The sequence below is a fragment of the Saccharomycodes ludwigii genome, chromosome VI (assembly GCF_020623625.1).
Source record: "Saccharomycodes ludwigii strain NBRC 1722 chromosome VI, whole genome shotgun sequence".
NCBI classification, from domain to species: domain Eukaryota; kingdom Fungi; phylum Ascomycota; class Saccharomycetes; order Saccharomycodales; family Saccharomycodaceae; genus Saccharomycodes; species Saccharomycodes ludwigii.
In genome coordinates, this window is record NC_060205.1 from 153,488 (window position 1) to 173,423 (window position 19,936).

General features: G+C 31.7%; 7 protein-coding genes across 7 annotated transcripts; 3 read left to right on the forward strand and 4 right to left on the reverse strand.

Annotated features, from left to right (window-relative positions):
• Positions 1 to 309: 309 nt before the first annotated feature.
• PUF3 (mRNA-binding protein PUF3) lies at positions 310 to 3,279 on the forward strand (the record flags this gene model as incomplete). Its single annotated transcript, XM_046079507.1, has 1 exon — positions 310 to 3,279. One exon carries the CDS (start codon positions 310 to 312, stop codon positions 3,277 to 3,279), a length of 2,970 nt encoding a protein of 989 aa, XP_045932978.1.
• A 128-nt stretch (positions 3,280 to 3,407) lies between these two features.
• On the reverse strand, positions 3,408 to 5,957 carry SCDLUD_004468 (OPT family oligopeptide transporter; the record flags this gene model as incomplete). The annotated part of the gene is made up of 1 exon (XM_046079508.1): positions 3,408 to 5,957. The coding sequence occupies one exon, from the start codon at positions 5,955 to 5,957 to the stop codon at positions 3,408 to 3,410; it is 2,550 nt and encodes an 849-aa protein (XP_045932979.1).
• Positions 5,958 to 6,796: 839 nt separating this feature from the next.
• Positions 6,797 to 7,147, reverse strand: EMC6 (Emc6p; the record flags this gene model as incomplete). The annotated part of the gene is made up of 1 exon (XM_046079509.1): positions 6,797 to 7,147. The coding sequence occupies one exon, from the start codon at positions 7,145 to 7,147 to the stop codon at positions 6,797 to 6,799; it is 351 nt and encodes a 116-aa protein (XP_045932980.1).
• A 613-nt stretch (positions 7,148 to 7,760) lies between these two features.
• HGH1 (Hgh1p) lies at positions 7,761 to 8,918 on the forward strand (the record flags this gene model as incomplete). Its single annotated transcript, XM_046079510.1, has 1 exon — positions 7,761 to 8,918. One exon carries the CDS (start codon positions 7,761 to 7,763, stop codon positions 8,916 to 8,918), a length of 1,158 nt encoding a protein of 385 aa, XP_045932981.1.
• Positions 8,919 to 9,191: 273 nt separating this feature from the next.
• Positions 9,192 to 11,624, reverse strand: TFG1 (transcription factor IIF subunit TFG1; the record flags this gene model as incomplete). The annotated part of the gene is made up of 1 exon (XM_046079511.1): positions 9,192 to 11,624. One exon carries the CDS (start codon positions 11,622 to 11,624, stop codon positions 9,192 to 9,194), a length of 2,433 nt encoding a protein of 810 aa, XP_045932982.1.
• A 649-nt stretch (positions 11,625 to 12,273) lies between these two features.
• On the forward strand, positions 12,274 to 13,503 carry TYS1 (tyrosine--tRNA ligase TYS1; the record flags this gene model as incomplete). The annotated part of the gene is made up of 1 exon (XM_046079512.1): positions 12,274 to 13,503. The coding sequence occupies one exon, from the start codon at positions 12,274 to 12,276 to the stop codon at positions 13,501 to 13,503; it is 1,230 nt and encodes a 409-aa protein (XP_045932983.1).
• A 162-nt stretch (positions 13,504 to 13,665) lies between these two features.
• On the reverse strand, positions 13,666 to 19,473 carry UBR2 (putative ubiquitin-protein ligase UBR2; the record flags this gene model as incomplete). The annotated part of the gene is made up of 1 exon (XM_046079513.1): positions 13,666 to 19,473. The coding sequence occupies one exon, from the start codon at positions 19,471 to 19,473 to the stop codon at positions 13,666 to 13,668; it is 5,808 nt and encodes a 1,935-aa protein (XP_045932984.1).
• Between the last annotated feature and the right edge of the window lie 463 nt (positions 19,474 to 19,936).

The window sequence follows — 19,936 nt, forward strand, 5'->3', positions numbered from 1 at the left end:
TTAATACTATTCGATAATACTTTTTCACTATAAACCTGTTAGTAGAGACAATATATATTTACCCATATTATTTTGTTATTTGTCCAACCGATTTATTACCGACCTGTAAATACAAAGTTCCAAAAAGGTAAAGAATATATAAATAAAGCCTCAAGAAAAAAAGAAACAGCGTTAAATAAAAAAAAAAAGAGATACATACATAAACTTTAAGTTTTACAGTATTCTGCGTTCTACATCTTGAGCATTCTTTATCCGCTAACACAAACAGATATATATTAAAACGCAAGCCAAAAGACAAATAGATAAGAAATGTCCGTTTCTGATCCATGGGCTGACGTCAGTTTATCCAATAATAGTGGCGCAACTAAAACTATAGATGCTGAATTACAATCTATTGTTTCTTCCCTAAGTGCATTATCCAATCCAACACAACTACAACAATCAAATAATCAACAGTTTATCGGTTCGTACAGAAGAGGTTCTATCAACTCTAGCAGTGATATAGGAAGTGATATTCTATTACACCAAACGTCTTCTAATAACACTACTGGCAATAATGAAAGAAGCAATAGCAACACTTCTCCTGTTTTGAGACGAACAACTTTATCTGTAGGAGGGTTTTCCTTGAATACTCCTAATGGTGTTAATAACAGGTTACTAAATGGTGGATACTCAGCTTCTATTGCAGTACCACTGAACGTTGGCAATACCACTAGCACAAATGGTGTTGCTACTACTACATCATTATTAAACACAAATATTAGTATTACCAATAATAATGCATCGAAGGGTGGGTTTTTTGAACGTTTCGGTAAAACTTTAGTTGAACAAACCAGAGAGATTGAGGCTTTACAACCAATTAGCACCAAACTTACTGCTACCAAGAACACTGCATCTAGTACTCCAGTAACTACATTTTCTTCTAGAAGAGAGAGCTTTAATAACCATGATAGTGCCTCTGGCCCTGGGTCTGGCAACCCCACTACTACTGTACCAAGTTTATTAATTAATCAAGCTACTTCTAGACTTTTAAATAGTAATTCTGGTAACCACTCTGCTGAAACTTTAGTTAGTTCTTTAACCAATGGTTTAAGTGAGGCTACTGCAGGTAATGAAAACCAAGATAATATTGCTGCCTCCGTGTCTTCATCATCTTCTCCTGGTACTACCACTACCACTACCACCAACAATGGTGACAACAATAACAACGTCCTTACACAATGGAATGTTGCAGATACTCCCTCATTTCAGCCTACTGGCTATCCTTATGGTCCTTTCCAACCATTCCCCACTACAATCCGGGCACCACCATCTTCTACCAACCCTGCAATGGCAAATGCAGGTGAAGAGGACGGTTTGGGATTTACATCACTTAGCGGTGATGGTAGACCAAATTCCCCCATGAGTTTCCACCTTGGTCGCAATGCAGCCCAAGATAGGGCTGTTTCGCCGCCTTCTATGATGTTCCCAAATAATCCATATTTGTACTTTAATCCTACTGCTGCTGGCGCCATTCCTCCTATTTCAAGAGGTGATTCTTCACCACCACCACCACCACCACAAATGATGCCACCCATTAATATGATGGTGATGGAGAATAATATACTTGATAATGGAAACACACTCTCTACCAACAATAGTGAGTATGCTGATAATACTAATAGTAATTACATCAATTCACGTGGCAGTATTAGAAGCAACAACAACAACAACAACAACAACAACAACCGTAGGACTGGTAATAGCAGTAATAATAAAGGGTTCAATGGTAAATTTAAAGGAAATCCATATCTGAAGAATACCAACGGTGCCAGTCGTGGTAAATCCTTATCTCCTCAGCCACCGCACTCTTCATTTATAGAGAATGATATGTCATCTTCAAGAGCAAATGCTGCTTCCATTTCTCTGGCTACCTCTTCGATTAATCACGCCAATAGAAATTCTTCATTACCACGCCAAAATTCAACTGGTCAGCACCATAGCCAGCATCGTAATCCAGGCAATACTGGTTATAATCATAATCATAACAATCACCATAACAATCATCATAACCACCAAAATAAGCAGGTCATTTATAGATCACCGTTATTAGAAGAATTTAGGAGCAATTCTAGTAAGAAAACTTACACTTTAGGTGATATATTTGGTTCAGTTTTGGAATTTTCTAAGGATCAACACGGTTCTCGTTTTATCCAACAACAATTACCCATTGCCAATGATACTGAAAAGGAAATGGTTTTTAACGAAATTAGAGATTATACAATTGAGCTATGCTCTGATGTTTTTGGTAATTATGTCATTCAGAAATTTTTTGAACATGGCAACGATATTCAAAGGGCCACATTGGTTGAGTCTCTGAAGGAGAAAATACACAATCTATCTTTGCAGATGTACGGTTGTCGCGTTATTCAGCGTGCTTTAGATTTTATTAACGAGAAACAGAGGTGTGATGTTATTAATGAGTTATCTGATTATGTTTTAGAGTGTATAAAAGATCAAAATGGTAATCATGTCATTCAAAAAGCTATCGAAACCATTCCTATAGATAAATTACCATTTGTACTAGCTAGTTTAAAGGGCCATATTTATCATTTATCGACACATCCATATGGGTGCCGTGTAGTTCAGAGGCTTTTAGAATTTGGTACTTTGGAAGATCAATCTCGAATTTTAAATGAATTGAGTGAATTTTTCCCATATTTAATACAGGACCAATATGGGAACTATGTTGTTCAACATATTTTGGAAGCTTCTGTAGAATGTGGCTCATTTGAAGATATTTTGAAAAGCAAGCAAATAATTATTGACCTAATTAGTAATAGAATCGTAGATTATTCCCGTCACAAGTTTGCCTCTAATGTTGTGGAAAAATCCATTATATTAGGAAATAAAGCCCAAAAAAAGCAAATATTGGATCAAATCTTACCTGCCAATGAGGAAGCTGCTAGGATTTTAGATGAAAACGAACCAATTGCTGTTATGATGAAGGATCAGTTTGCTAATTATGTCATTCAAAAGTTGGTTAGTATAACTGAGGGTCAAGTTTATAGGTTAGTCATCATTTCTATCAAGTCATATTTGAGGCAAGTGGATGAGCAGAGCCGTGCCCTTAATGCCAGCAACACTAATGCCAATATAAATAACAACAATGCCACTAACAGCCAATTTCATTCTGTAAATAGCACCAAATATCAAAATACTAATAGTAACAAAAAGAATAAACACTTGGCTAGTGTTGAAAAATTATCTGCATTAGTAGAAAATATTGAAATCTCATAAAGAGGATTACTGTATTTTATTTTCCTGTGCTCTTTCATATATTATTTTTTTTTTTTTTTTCTTTTCTATATGTACATATCCATATTAATTTTTTTATTTATTATTATTAATTTTTTATTTATTTATTATTAACTTTTATTTAAAGCGAAACATCTTTCTACTGAATCGGCATTGTTACCCCACCAGTTTGGCATCTCAATAATTTTACCAGAACTAAAAATAATAAAAATCAATAGGACAGCTAAATTGTAACCGGTATCAAAGGCAGCTGCAGTTAAATAATTATAATTTTTCCATAGAGTATGCTTGAAATTGTACAAGTAATACATAGAAAAGGATCCTACTGCAAATTGAGTGAAAAATCCAGTGGACATGTTCCCATAAAAATTAGCCATTGTGGAACAGAAAATGGTGACATTCCAGTAATTAAATCCAAATTTACGCCATTTCCTATGCAAACAATATATCAATACTGGAGCTAATGCACCTACCAGAAACCCAAAAGGAATAACTTTATTACTCCCTTGTTTAAAAAAATTTGTGGGACCAACAATAATCATTAAAACTGCTTTGGTGTTGTATGATGTCAAGCTTTGGCCCGTCCACTGATGTAATGGATCAGCTTTTGCCCCCGTAATATAGTCTATTTTGTTGTTTAGAATCCATCTTAAAGTACCGTAATTCATAGGAACACCAATTATTTGACCCAAAATTTGTGATAGGAACACATATTTTGGTGGTATATGCATGTAATGGCCAATTTTTTGGTCTTGTAAAATATATTGTGCCCGATACCACATATCGCCACTTAAAGCACCGTAGGTTGATGCTGAAGCTGGATGTTTATAAGTTTTTAAATTTTCCACCATGGAGCCGTAGATTAATTCATCAAATGAACCAATTGCAAGCTGGAAATTGGAAATGGCGTATAGATATGATAATGGAATCACAATCAATGATCCAATACCTAATGCGACAAAATATGACCACCATGGAATAAACATTTCATTTAAGGCAAATATAAATATTAAAATAATAAAAGTTGTTGCCATTAAAATGGCAAACCACCAAAATGGAACCTCTTCATACTTGGATTGAATTTTATTTAGTCTATCTGAATATTGCAGATTAATATTATCTGATGGTTTCCTAGAACTATTTTTTTTGAAAATCACCTTTAGTTTATGGAAGTTGGCGACCAACTGCTTTCTACCGAAAAGGGCAATCCAAGTGAAACTGCTAATAAAGGCAGCATAATCGAAAAACATTATCCAAGCATTTTGTGCACCAATAAAAATTGGACCCAACTCTTCATATTTTGTTTGATTTAATGAAACTTGTTGTGTCGACCCATGCTTGCTATAAATCAAAATTTCACTGGTTGGATATTTAGTACCATTTTGTAAAAATAATGAGTTTGACATTAAACCTTTACTACCAAATTCCTTGGAGTGCATTTTACCCCATTTAGCAGCGGGAATCAAAACCCAACATCCAAAGACAAATGCAACAAATTGAACACATATGGTCCAATATGGACTTAATAACACGGATGAAGTAATATTTGACCAATCCAATGAAACGTTTAACAAGCCCATACCACCTAAACCACCACCGACAAAGTTAGCTACATAATTTTCTGGCGCAACCCAGCACAAAAAAGATAATGAAGAAAGCATTGGCCAAACATATTCCGGTAGGAATTCCCACAGACACATGCCTATGACACAAAGGAAAAACCATCTCATACGTTTTTTTTTCTCATAAGTTTTATTTTTTTGAGTAACAACGTTGCTTTTAGTATCATCAGTAACATCTTCCTGTTTTTTCATATTATTGAACAAGGTGGTTTGCATTAAAGCTTGTGGCCAAATAAATTGTGGATCATAAATGAGAAAGTTTCTAGCTAGATAAGATAAAGCATATCCACTCAAATTAATACACCACATGAAAAATATGGCCACTGCTGGGTTAACTCTGTCGCCGTAAAATGCTTCAGCCAAAGAAATTGGCGTGGTACCTTGATTTGAGGTGGCACCCGAGGCAGCAGCTAACGTAATTAAAACGTTTTCCTTGATTGACCAGGGACCAGGATTGGTTTCAACTTTTAAAAATTTTACAACTATTTTAAAATCTTTTCCGATAGTAAAATAAGGCACGTTGAAAGAATAGTTTGGGACAATTTTAGCTAACCATTCGCCAAACCAGTATGAACAAATTTGAACAAAAAATATGGAATAAGCAGCGGAGGTGGTACGATAAGAATTCATAGTGTCTAAAAATGCTCCGGGCAAAATAAATATGATTGAAAGAAAAATGACTCTCAAACTAAAACAGACTTCCTCAGGATTATCTTTAAAAGTTACAACTTCACGGACAATTTTAGGAATTTCCTTTAGATCATCTGGTAAACCATCTTCTTCATAGGTATCAGAGTCATTGGAATCTGAATGACCATTAGCACCAAACTCAATGTCAGTGGTATAAAAATCATCCTTGTTGACATTATTATCATTAATTGTTGTTTCTGTGAGGGAATCTTTGTCATTTTTATTTGTGCTATTAATAACAATTTTGGAAATATTCATTTCTTGGCTAGAGTTGTAATTAATAGAGTTGTAATTAATAGAGTCATCAGTTAAATTATTATCTTGTTTTTTATCAAGGCTAAACCACATTATGCGTACGATTATGATTAGCTTTTAGTTTAAAGGATCAAAATAGAATAAGAAATATATATATACATATAAAGAAATAGTGACATATATATATACGTTAACAATTTATCAATACTTTGATTTACAGGAGCTTTTATTTTATTTTATTTTATTTCTGTGTATTTAATGGAATCTAATATATTACTTTCCAATATTACTAATAATTGGTGATTAGTAATCACTTACACATAATTACAGGAATTTAAATACTCAAAAGACATTACTAGATTATTTCAAATTTTTCTTGGATGCCGTTGAAGTACATCCACATTGACAAATCAATAAGATACTACATTAAAACAGTTGTTTTCGCCTCTCTTTTTTAAAATGCTTTTGGTAAAAAGTTACTACAAAAAAGAAAAAAACAAAAAAAAAAAAAAAAATGTGGCAGAAATTTCCTTGCGACACAGTCTGCCATAACAAATTGTTACATTATTAAAAAAAAAAAAATGTGTCACAATTTTTATAAAAATTTTAAGCTTCAAAATATCCAAAGAATGACATTCCAAGCTGAAGAAAATGGCTTTTTATAAAACTGTGGAATTAAGTTCAAGTTATAAATTTATTTAACAATGCAATTCAAATAAAAAATAACAATAATAAAAATAACATATTGTGTCAAATGGGTTCGACTTTTAAATCTATATGTACATTACTTATAAACTACCGCCTTTATTATTATTCATAATATCATTTGTATGTTTCATTTAAAGGAAATATGAACATACTAGACAATAAAATTCATAAATATAGATACACACAATTCTTCTTTTTTCACCTTTTCCCTTGGTCAAATTATATTACACCACCAAGGCATAAACAAAGGTCCATGTCATTAAAAATCCAGCTAATTCTCTAAACAAATTTTCTATAATTAAATCTTGGATAGGATTTAGAAAGTAATTAGTAATCTTGCCACCTTTACATAAAATAATAACGAATAGTATTGCCACAGACACATATTGTATAATGAAAAAGGTAAACCCATTTAATGATTCCAGCTGTAAAATACCACAACAACAACCTGAAAACAAAGATGTTGCGTCCTGAACATATTGCAATTTTTGATTATTGTATTGAATGCTTCTGGTAGATTTGATTAAAACATCATTGCTAGCAGTAGTGCTGTTACCGTTGTTATCTTTTTCCATTCTTTATGCTTTTAAAAGGCTAAATATCTTGTTCTTTCCCCTCTTCTGTGAATAAAATTTTATAGTTGATTGCGACAGTAATTGTTAATTCTTTTGTTATAAAATGGATGATGAAATATAGATAAAAACGGGGGCCATGGAACTTAACAGGACAAAAGGCAAATTCCTGTTTGCCGTTGCCGTCGCCATCGTCTTTTTTTTTTTTTTTTTTTTTTTTTTTTTTTTTTTTTTTTTTGATTTGAAAAATTTTATTTTCCACACTTTTTACCCGGCAACTAAAAGTGCTATTGGTAATATTCCGTTATTCTTGTACATGAAAGACCGAGAAATTCGGATTATAAAAAAAAATTAATTCTAAAGGCGCTATTCGGACTCTCGGCTATGTACATAAAGTTTTTTTTTTTTTTTTTTTTTTTTTTCTTTTTCTTTTTTTCTTTTAAAGCATCGTCAAATAATCAACTTTTCTTTTTTTTTTTTTTTTTTTTTTTTTTTTTCTCTTTCATTGCATCCCCACTTCCCATGTTTTAGCTATCGAAATTAAAAAAAAAAAAAAAAAAAAACTTATCAATATTTGGAACTCTATTCATACAGTTAAACGAATAACAATAAATCGATGCCCACCGAATTGGAAGAATTAGTTACGTTTTTACATTCTCCTCAACCAGCCGTTAGACAGATTGCTCTAGATAATTTGGTTGGTTTCAGTACCGGCCCAAATGCAGTTATCTTCAGCTATGATAATTATAGAGCCATCGAGGATTTGAAAGAGCTAAGTAAAGATAAATCTGCTATCTTAGTCAGACAATCAATTACTACATTGGTTAATTTATCCGATGATGATCATATTCGTAAACTAATTGTTCAAGATTTAGATTATTTGACCTTTTTGATCGCCAAGATATGCAACCTTAATAACAGTTCCGCTGACATCATGTGTATTTTATTAAGCAATTTGTCTAAAAACAATAAGATTACTCAAGTTTTCAATATAACATTGGACGAAAGTCTTAATAAAGATGTCTTTAAAAGTGTAAATGCTATGAATTGTTTGATGGATTGTTTTGTAAAAGGTTTCGATAGAAGTTTAAATAAATTTGCAAATTACGACTACCTAGCTTATTTTTTCGCTGACGTTTCTCGTTTCAAACAAGGCAGGGAATATTTCATTACCAAACAAGATTACGACAATGTTATCCCTCTTCAAAAATTATTAGTTTTTACTGAAAAATATGACGAAACTAAAACTAGAAGAGAAGGTATTGCATACACAATCAAAAATTCTTTATTTGATGCTAAGAAACATCAAACTTTACTGGAAGATAGTGACTTGAATCTTTTGCCCTATATTTTATTGCCAATAACTAGCGCTAAAGACTCTGAAATAGATGAGGAAGATATGTTTAAATTACCAGATGAATTACAATTATTAGACGATGATAAACAAAGAGATCCATGCCCTGAAATTATTTGTGTTTACTTGGAAAGTATTCTATTATTGTGTACTACCAAGTTCGGAAGAGAATATTTAAGAGATAAGTCCGTTTACCCACTAATCAGAGAATTACACAAACATGTGGAAAATGAAGATATCGAGGAATTATGTATAAGAATAGTCAACATGTTGATGAGAGGTGAGCCAGATTCTGCTGAAATTGAAGAGCTACCTAGTAAAAGTGCAGATAGTGACAAAGAGAATAGTGATAAGCTAGAAGAAAAGTCAAAGGAAAGTGATGAAGAAGACGATGATGATGCTATTGTTGAAGTAATTTAACATATAAGGAACTGAGAAGAAAGAATTTGAATATTTGACTGGTACCCTCCTTCCCTATTTATATATATATATATTTGTAAAATATTGTAAGAAGTTGTATTGACAAACAATAGTCTTGCAAACTAACAGGAAAAAAAAAAAAACAATAATTTCATCAAGTTACGATATACATCACATACACACACACACACACATATATATATATATATATAATATAACATTTAAATTGGTTTCATCGAAATGTCCTTTTTAAGGAAACGTAGAGTAAAACCATTATGAATTGACATGTTGGGTGTTTAATTCCAAATATCCATTATTCAGTTTAACTAAACGTTTGACATAATTCTTCATTCTTTCCTTATTTTCAGGATGCATAGAAACTTTTTTCTTTAAATCTCTAATTAAATCCTTTAATGTCATTTTTCTAGAGGTAACCCTTTCAATAATATCTTGTTCCGTCAACAAATTATTCGAAACAGAAACTTCTTTATTGCTATTATTACTATTATTACTATTATCGTTATTACCAGTGACATTATTACCACCACTAATGCTAGAAACTATGCCTTTAGTATTTACATTTGATATCTTTGAATCTTGTGACATGCCTGGTTTCATTGATGTGTTACCTGGGATACCATTTTCTAGTGGCTTTTTAATTCTCTTTTTACTTGGTGATTTATCATCCTTATTTGATAGTATATCCTCCAATTTACGTTTATTAGCAATTTCTGGATTCCATTCGCCACTAGGAAATTTGTCCAAAACCGTTTTATCCCCTTTAATAACAATAACACCGTTCTTGGACTTTTTAACAGCAATGATTGGCTTTTTACTTTTCTTCGTCTTACCCTTTTGAGGTGATTTATTTTTAACTTTTTTGGTTTCACTTTTATTATTATTACTGTTGTTGCTATCTGTAACAGCAGCATTGTCTTTATCAGTCGATTCCTTCTTCACAGCAGGTGACTTAGATTTATCTTTATTATCATCTCCTTCATGTTCCTCATCTTCATCTTCACTTTTAGATAAATACGGATTTGCTTCATCATCATCGGAATCATACAAAGCACCCAAATCAGTTTTCTTCAAAGCTTTCTTGACTTCTTTACCCTCCTCATCAATTTCCTTTTTAACTTTACCACCAAACAATTCCCCGTCATCATTATCGTCATCAAGCTCAACATTATCATCACGCAACCCCATAGCATTAGCCTGTAACATTTCTTTTTTAATTCTTTGTTCGGATTCTTTATTTTCTTCTTCATTGTTATCTATGATTGGTGCCTCTTCATCATCTTGGAATTCTTCATCAAAATCCAACTCATTATCAGAATTATCTCCTCTATCTTCGCCATCCTCTTCGGTTCTTCTATCAACAGCTCTCAACTTTCTCATTGTTCTGTCATATCTAGTAGTAGTAGTACCAATATCATCCAAATGTTTCATTAACCAACGTGGCACCGAGGTCTTGTTCTTGTCAATTCTTTTTTCAGCTTCTTCAATGGTCAATGTGGCATACTTATTCCTTGCGGTAAATCTATAAACTTTATCTGCTGGGATCATGGTGAAACTACCATCGGTTTCAACACTTAACAAGACATATTGATCTGAATTACCAGCCTCATAAGAGCCAACCCAAGTATTATAACCATCAAAATCTTCCAAAACCCATGGATAAAATTCTTCAAATCTCAATTTTTTAGCATTTTCATCTAATAATTTTAATTTTCTAGTTCTTCTCTTTGGCCAGCCCCTTTTAACCACCCTTGCTCCACCATCAGGTGCCACATCTGCTAGTGGATCTGTTGTACCCTCTTCAAACTCTTCTGGTTCTTCTTTACCATCATATAAAACTTTACCTACTTCTTCAGGATTGTGTTGATGTTCAGTATCAGGTGTGTCTTTATCTTTGTTCTTCCCATGACCAATATCGGGTGTGTTGTTCTGGTGATCAGTAGATTTACTAGTATTATTATCATTATCATTGTTGTTATTATTAGTAACAGAAGTTCCGTTGAATAATTTTGGTGGTCCCATATTTTTATTATTATTATTATTATTATTATTATTATTATTATCATTATTGTTATATTTGTTTTTATAATCATTATTATTTTTATTTGTGTAATTACTATTGAAATATTTTGTTGGAATACTTTTAGACCCCTTTTCTTCCAGTAATTTTTGTTTATACTCTGTAATTTCCTTTTGCCTTTGAACAATCTCTGCCCTTGTTAATTGAAATTGCAAATTTCTAGTATCTTTACGATGTAAACGTACTGGTAAATGGAAATCTTTTACAGGCTCTAATTTTTTCTTACTTTGAAACTTCATAATATGTGTCTTAACACTATTTAGAGCTGATGCATCAACAGCCCGTAACGGAAATTCTTCAAATTGATTCGCATCAGTGGTAATAGCTTTTTTTTTCTTTGCCGAAGGATGTTGTACTAAACCATCGACAGTAAGGCCATCTTCCTTTTTCAATAACTTAGCAGCTGCTAGATCTGGGTCTTCTTTCTTAACACCAATTGATTTAGTAGTGGCCAATTTTTTCATCCTAGCCTTAAAAAACCCACGTCTCAATTGTTCTCTCTTAATAAAGGGCGAGGCAGTAGATGCTCTAAATGGTGACACTGAATTTTTTTTAATATTTTCGGTTTTTTTACCATTTGTGGTGGAAGTAGTTTGTTGGCTCATCATTCAAAAAAAAGGAAAATACAATAAAATAAGAGAAGGTTTAACGCTAACACTTGATACTGTCTTGTTGCTTCAGTTTAGTTAGATAGTTTCAAAAAAAAAAAAAAAAAGAAAAAGAATTGATTATATAAGTGAGAAGAAGGTAAACAGAAATAAAGACAAAGATCCAACTAAAAGATAAAAACGAGAAAAGAAAGAAGGAATGCTCTTGTGATATCAAAAGTTGTGCAAAGGAATAAAAATAAAAAGAAAAAAAAGAAAAAACTTTCTTTTTTTTACTCCTCCTTTTTTTTTAATATTTTTTTAATATTTTTTTAATATTTTTTTAATATTTTTTTAATATTTTTTTTAAGGATATCCGATTAATATATTTAGCGTTTGTCCGAAAGCAAAGCAGTGTCCGATGCGGAATATTATTATCAATTAACGTAGCGATCAAATTAGCTTTATTAATTCATTTTTTTTTTTTGCTTTTTTTTCCATATTAAATTCATTACTACATAAAAATGAGACAAAAAAAATTTTTTTTTTTTTTTTTAAATATTACTCATTTAAAGCTATATTAGATTTTATTCACTAAAAAAAAAAAAAAAAAAAAAAGTATACCAAATACTATACAAAATAAAAAACACCAACCACTAGCAATAATACAATGACAGAAACAGTAGTTACTCCTACCGTTGACCCAGCTGAAGCACTACAGTTAATAAAAAAAAATTTACAAGAAGTTTTAAATGAACAAATCATCAAAAATGTTTTGGAAGTTGAAAAAAGGCCATTAAAGTTATACTGGGGTACAGCTCCCACTGGTAAACCACACTGCGGTTATTTTGTTCCAATGATCAAGCTAGCTGATTTCTTGAGAGCTGGGTGTGAAGTCACCGTCTTAATAGCAGATTTGCACGCTTTCTTAGATAATATGAAAGCCCCATTGGATGTTGTTGGCTACAGAGCAAAATATTACGAATTTGTTGTCAAATCCATTTTAAAATCTATCAACGTTTCTATTGAAAAGTTGCACTTTGTAGTTGGTTCTTCTTACCAATTAACTCCAGAGTACACTTTGGATATATTTAAATTAGCTAATACTGTCTCTCAAAACGATGCAAAAAGAGCAGGTGCAGATGTTGTTAAACAAGTTGCCAACCCATTATTAAGTGGTTTGATTTATCCACTAATGCAAGCCTTGGATGAAGAATATTTAAAAGTTGATGCTCAATTTGGTGGGGTTGATCAAAGAAAAATTTTTGTATTAGCTGAAGAAAATTTGCAAAACGTAGGCTATAAAAAAAGAGCCCATCTTATGAATCCGATGGTTCCAGGTTTGAATCAAGGCGGTAAAATGAGCGCTTCGGATCCAAATTCAAAAATTGATATCTTAGAAGAACCAAAACAGGTTAAAAAAAAGATTAATAGCGCATACTGTGCACCAGGCGTTGTTGAAGACAATGGACTAATTGCCTTTATTAAAAATGTTATTGAACCTATCCAAGAGTTGAAAAAGGGTACCAATTCTTTCGAATTCTTCATTGATAGACCAGAAAAATTCGGTGGTCCAATCACTTACCATTCTGTAAATGATATAATTGAGGATTTTAAAACTGAAAAGTTAGCTCCAGCCGACTTAAAATCCGGTGTTGCTGATGCTATAAATGTCTTATTAGCTCCAATTCGTGAAGAATTTGCCAAAAACAAAGAATTCCAAGAAGCCCAAGAAAAAGGTTACCCAACTGTTGTCCAACAAAAAACGAAAAAAGCTAAAAAGCCAAAGAACAAGGGTTCTCGTTACCCAGTTTCTACTGCATCAAAGAAGGATATAGAAAAACAACCAACTGTTGACCAAACAGCTGAAAAATTACACGAAACTTCATTAAAAGAGTAATTCAATTTGGTTATTATTACCAACTTTCCACCCCTTATTATTTGATTTTTTTTTAAGTTGTAAGTTTTTTTCTTATATATATATATATATATATATATGTATGTATAAATACAAAAAATATTACTGTATTTTAATACTTTCTTATCTTTTTGTAACAACTCATTAAAATTGTTCCCATCCACCAAAATCATTGGCCATCCCATGTACCGATATTATTTTATCAGGTATTTTACTTCCCAATACAATGTCATTAGTAAATTTCTCATACAAGTCTTCGTTTAATTTCAACACAGTTCCCAACTTTTCCAAATCATATTCATGATGCTCATTCAAGTATGGGGCCGGATAAAATGTTCCTCTCATACCAAAAAGCAAAAGCAATGCACCCGTTTTAGGTAAAAGAAAACAACCAAAACTTGAACTTTTAGCGCATTCATTGTAAACATGATTACAACATTTACCAAACCTAGAATTATGCCATGGTGGTGAATGTTCAATCCACATCATTTTAGAGCAAAATAAGCAAATTGCACTATCCGTATTTTTAAAAGCTTTATATTTCAATTCATAATCTAAAGAGTAGGATTTAGGACAAACATCACATAATCTTTCAGGTAAAACACTTAATTGAAATGGACTTGTTAGTGGTATATCCAACTGTTTTTTAGACACCAACTCATCATTTATTAACATCTTAAAAATTTGAATATGCCTATGTTCCAAATTTTTTAAAATACCCTCAATTTTATCAACACCCAAGTATCCTAATATTTGATTAATTTCTCCAATTTTGCCAACATGATTAATTTTTTTTGTTATACTGCCGACATCCGCATGAAAGGAAATAAAGTATTTCGACACTACACAAAGAGCAATTCTCCTCAACAAAACTTTCAATTGATCCAAAACTAAATCTAATATGACGGGCAAATTTTTTTTAATTTCATCCAGCAATTTTACAGGGAACGATGATTTGTTGTCATCGAGAAATTTTTTTATTAAACCAACTAAAACGTGATGCTCTCGAGGAAAAACTAAATTTTCCATCCATGCAGCCTCCAACTTGAAGCTTGAGACTTTTAATGCTGTAAATAAACGTACAAAATTAAGCAACAACGAACGTTTAACAATGGTAAGTATCAAACTTTTGTATCCCAATTTTTTCATATATGCACAAGCTGTTTCTCCAGTCAGAGCAAAATTTATAATTTTTAATGGATCTGTAGATGTAAACTTTTCCAAATTATTAAAATAATCATCAAAACTCTCTGATATTTCATTTGTCTCCCTATGCGTCCTAATTAATTGTGCTAATTGCTTGGAATTATTAATGCAAAAAAATTCAAAATCACCTAAAAGTTTTAGCGTCGTCAATTTCTGGTTATTCAAAGCTTTCATAATAAACTCGTCATCCGCACCTTTCCTTCTAAGAGATAGCTCGATATTTTTGACCGTATTAATCATCAACTGGTTTAGATGCACCCTTGCATCAAAAAAGGAAATGCTTTCCCGTTGAAAGATAAATGATGAAAATACAGACAAAGATTTGGCACACCATTTCAATTCGGATTGGAATTCATTTCCTGCAAATATTGGCTCCGGGGAAAAATTTTCCAAATAATCAGAAGTTCTCAAAGTCATGGTATTGATTTTTGGGATAAACCAATTTGATAGAGAACTACACAATGGGCACATAAAACATGAATTCCCGATGGCGGATGTTATATTTTTAGTGATTTGAGAATAGGTTAAGCGTTGTGAATCCATATGTCGCAACAAGCAATCGGGATGACTACCATGCCCACAAAATTTGACAGTGAGACATTGTTGTGTTTTAATTTGTGAACCCTTAGCTAGTGGCATTCCCTGCAAACCTGAAAATAATTTGAAATTTGATACATCACCAAATTCATCCACTAAATTATCTATGAGTAGTCCAAAATATACTAGCGGCGTTTCATTTCTGGGAATCTTGCAAAATGTACATGTATCTTCTGGGTATTCCCATTCGGTTTTGGTCGACTCACATCTACTTGATGGGACAAAATCCTCAATGTACTCAAGATTATTTTCTATAAACTGACTTTGTTGTTTTTTCAATTTATCCATCATCTTTTCTCTTTTAGCTTTAGCAATTTTCTTCTTTCTTTCAAATTCAGTTTCTGTGCTAGAAATACTAGCAAAACTTGTGGTTGAATCTTTAGAATCAAGACAACAAAACCCTGAAGATTCACTTCTATATTCGTTATGCATATAAAAATTCGATGTTTCTAAAATCGTTTTATTAAAGCTTTGTACCTGTTCCTCCAAAAATTTATTAATGTCAATATGAGGTGCCTCAGACTTCATGAATCTAAATATTTCCCTAATTTTCCCATGCTCATTTGAAAATTTAGACATTTGTAGAAACGAATATAAAAGAGAGCCTATGCTTTGTCTATAAACTTCATCCAACGTGCAGGAGCTTTGATATTCTCTCCAAAATATGGGTTCAAAAATATGTAGGCTGTTAACCACACAAATATGAATTAAATGTATAACTTTTGTCGCTAAAGATTCTAATTCAAGATGAACCAGTAATTCTAGACTGTTTTTTATCCACATACCGAAATTATCAGAACCGCAAATCGCAAACAAATTTTTAAATAATAATTTATTATTTAAAAATTTTTCGATATTTCTGACAGGGATAAACGTATCGTTATAATTATTTATACCATGGGTAATCTGTTGCCTTTTGCGAACAATAATTTCAGCCTCATATGATTGCGAGGCACCAAAAGTCACATAAAACGGATCAACCATATCAAAGTACTTTGGCTTCAATCTATATAGACCAGGTACTTTATCGGACTTTGGTTTAAAAAAATCAGCAGCTTTTTTCAAATAGAGATCAAATGATGGATTTCTAGTCAAGTGCTCAGGTAGAGCATGTGACACTTTACTATAACTCTCATCCTTAAAACACAATACATGGACAATTTCTGTAATGAGATTTTTCTCAAATCCATCAAAGGAAGATAGTAGTGAAAGTGACCTAATGTCGGTAAATAACCTGATCAATACTAAAAACATCTCCTCCACCATTTTTACAGTTGTTTCACGATCTGGATAATCATCTAGTGGAATTCCCATAAACCAACTTCTCAAATTAAACCTATCAATCATTAGACACATAAACTCATTTGGTAAGCAGTAACACATCCCCAACTGAGTAATGAACAAGTCACTATAATACGTATACTCTTTTAAATTGTCTTTTGTGTACTTTTTCATCTGCAAAACAATTGGTGCGCCATTTCTAATCCAAAACCCTGATCTAATTTGTGAAATCATAGCCAAAGTTGAAATTGGATGTTCACATAACAGTAGCATATTGGTGGGGTTACAAAATAAGGTCTCCTTATTGAGCTCAAATATTTTGCCCATTAATTTTTTTCTAAAATCATCAGGTAACTTTTCGTATCTGCCGCTGCACGACCATTGCAAAATAAACTTGATAATGTACGAAAACGGATGAATAAAACTTTGAATATCGACACCAACTTTGAAGTCAATAATTTTATAGATTTCGTTTGATACTTGAAGGGTTTTCAATTTAAAATTATTCATATTTAATTGAAAGTTAACATCAGAAACAGCATAATCACCGTCATAAGAACAAGTACTATTTTCTAAGTAGGTATCGCCTGAACCTGAAACCCCCCTATCACTCAAAACATCCTTTAACTCCTCATTAACTGCCTTCTCCAACAAAGTGTTGATTATCTTAGCCCTTTCATCTAAATCGTCTGTCCATAAACAGATACTTCTAATATAAGAATCTATCATTACAATTAAAGGATTGAAGAACTGGAAAAAGGGTTGGAAATCAAAGCTTTCATACTCCACATGTTGCAGTTCTTCCCTTTTCAATGGAACAATAGATTTAAAAGCACGGGCACAACAAAAGATCGTATCCATTAGTTCTTGGTTGGAAAAAACACTTTTCGGATTCGTATTGCTAGAAAATGCTAAGTAAATGTCCTTATAGAATGAAATAATTTTTCTGCTTTGTAATTTGTCGGATGATGGCAATTTAAATTCAATGGTGCACGGAATAAAATCTTGGTCAATGATTTGGAAAAAGTCAGATGAATAGTTAATTAAAAAAAAGGATAGTTTTATCATTCTGCTAAAAAATGGAGTATGAACCAACAAATTAGTTACTTTTGGATTTTGAAAAATATATTGAGACATGGAAGTTAATATAGAAGCTTTATATGAAGCTTGGTCTGAGATGAAATATTGATATATTAATTTAGGATACAAATCCAAATATTGTGAAGCGGCATAAATATTAAAATCATCTCCAGATATGGAGTATGCACTTTCTAGAATCTTGATTAATTTTAGTTTATTGAAGTTTGTTAACAAACTTGATGAACAGTCCAGAAAGTATTGGTATTTGGATGGTTTCGATAAAAAATTTTTTTTGGTGTTATGAATAAAATAGTCAAAAATTTGCTTCTTCTGTTCTTCATTGATTTTTAAATCGCAAGATGTATCGTATTGCCATAGATTGTTGGTATCGAAATAAAAATTTGGATCACTGAAAAAAAAATTCTTTATTATCGGGATCTCTATGACACTACACTTTTGTGTAATGGAACTCATAAAATCTAAATCACATGAGCTTAAAGTCGAAGCTCTAATGTCCATATTTTTAAATGCATACAATGAGGATTCCCAATCGTTTAATAAACATTTTCTAACAGCAATTTTCAAATTCATTGAGTAATTACACTTTATTAGCAATATGTATACAAATGCAATTAACTCTTGTGCAATCTCATATTGCACAACCTGTTCCACTGTGATAATTTTTGAAGGAATACTTTTATCCTTAAGTTTTGCCTGAATTTGTTCTAAAAAGGATAAGTCAAAAGTTTGTGCTATAACTTGGAAACTTTTGTTGCGTAGGAATTCATCCACAAGTGAAAGGCAATATTCAATCGGTTTATCTAAGATTGAACTTAATTCGTTGGCTAGGGTATATTGTGATGAGTTACAGCAACTATCTTCTAATATTAAACAATGCTCATTGGCAAGCCTCTCTAAATTTTTAACACCGTTTGCATCAGTCTGTTTATAAATATTTATTACATTTGCGCTCATCATGAAATATTTATTTAATTGCGAGTAATTAGATGTGTCTGATTGTAATAAAACATCCAAAATGTAATTGAAAATACATTCGAATTGCCTTTCCAATACATCTAAATCAAAAATTTCCACTGAATTATCGGCAAAAGAAAGCATTTTACAATGTTTACCTATTTTTGTATCAATAAAGTCATCATGACTCCCACAATGACATACTCTGCTTTCACTTTTACCTAATGTTCTAGCAATGTACCTATGGTTATTATGGTACTCAAAATCAAAGCATTCTTCACAAATCTCATAAAGTGGACTTCTTGAGCAGTCCAAACAATAGTAGACAGTCTCTGTAGCAAAAAGTTTTTTATTGCACATTGAATCATATGGATGCCAGTGTTCAAGCTCACAATTTTTTACTGTATCATTATTGCTGGAATTATGAATATATTTTTCTACAAACTTATCTCTCCAATAATCTTTTAAGTGTACTTTATTATAAGATTGATGTTTCCAATTTTTTGTTTTGAAAAAGCTCAAATATTTGTCAAATATTTGGATGTTGCAACTAGCAGACTGACTATTATCATTAGGGCTGTGCAAAAAAAAAATATCCAATAAACATTGCCATAAAATTGTTTTTGCTATATTATTAAAATTAAAATTGCACAATCTAGGAAATAATATTAAAAATGATGATAATTCCTCTATATAAACTTTTTCTGTACTTTCGGTGGTGCTATTGTTACCAATGTCATTTTGTTTTTCTTGTTCTTTATGCTCAATATTTTTTTTGCCACTGTTGAAATTAAATTTTTTTTGTTTATTCATGATAATAATTGTGTTACATACAGATATGATGTATAATGGAATATATATACTTCTTTTCAGCTATGTAGATAGAGTGGTTAACAGTATCTTTAGTTTAAAGTAGCTTTAATTGATTGATTGGTATTATAATAGAGAGATCGAAGAATGAAGTTAAGGATCTGTGTGTATAAATTAGATTAGTTGGTTAAGGTTAAAATTGTTTATTAATTACGCAAAGCGTTTTTTAATTTAATTTTTTTTTTTTTTTTTTTTTTTTTTTATTTTTGGCCCTTTTTGCCGCCCATCTTCACTGCCTCCTTTATTTGGAGTATTTTTATTTTGTGTAATAATTTTAATGTGCTTGATTGAACAGGCGTTGAAATTGCTCGTAAAGGATGATATAAAATGGAAATCATAACCAAATTTTTGTCCTTGTATGAAACGGATAACCGAGAAATGAAGATATCGGATTATAGATTTAGCT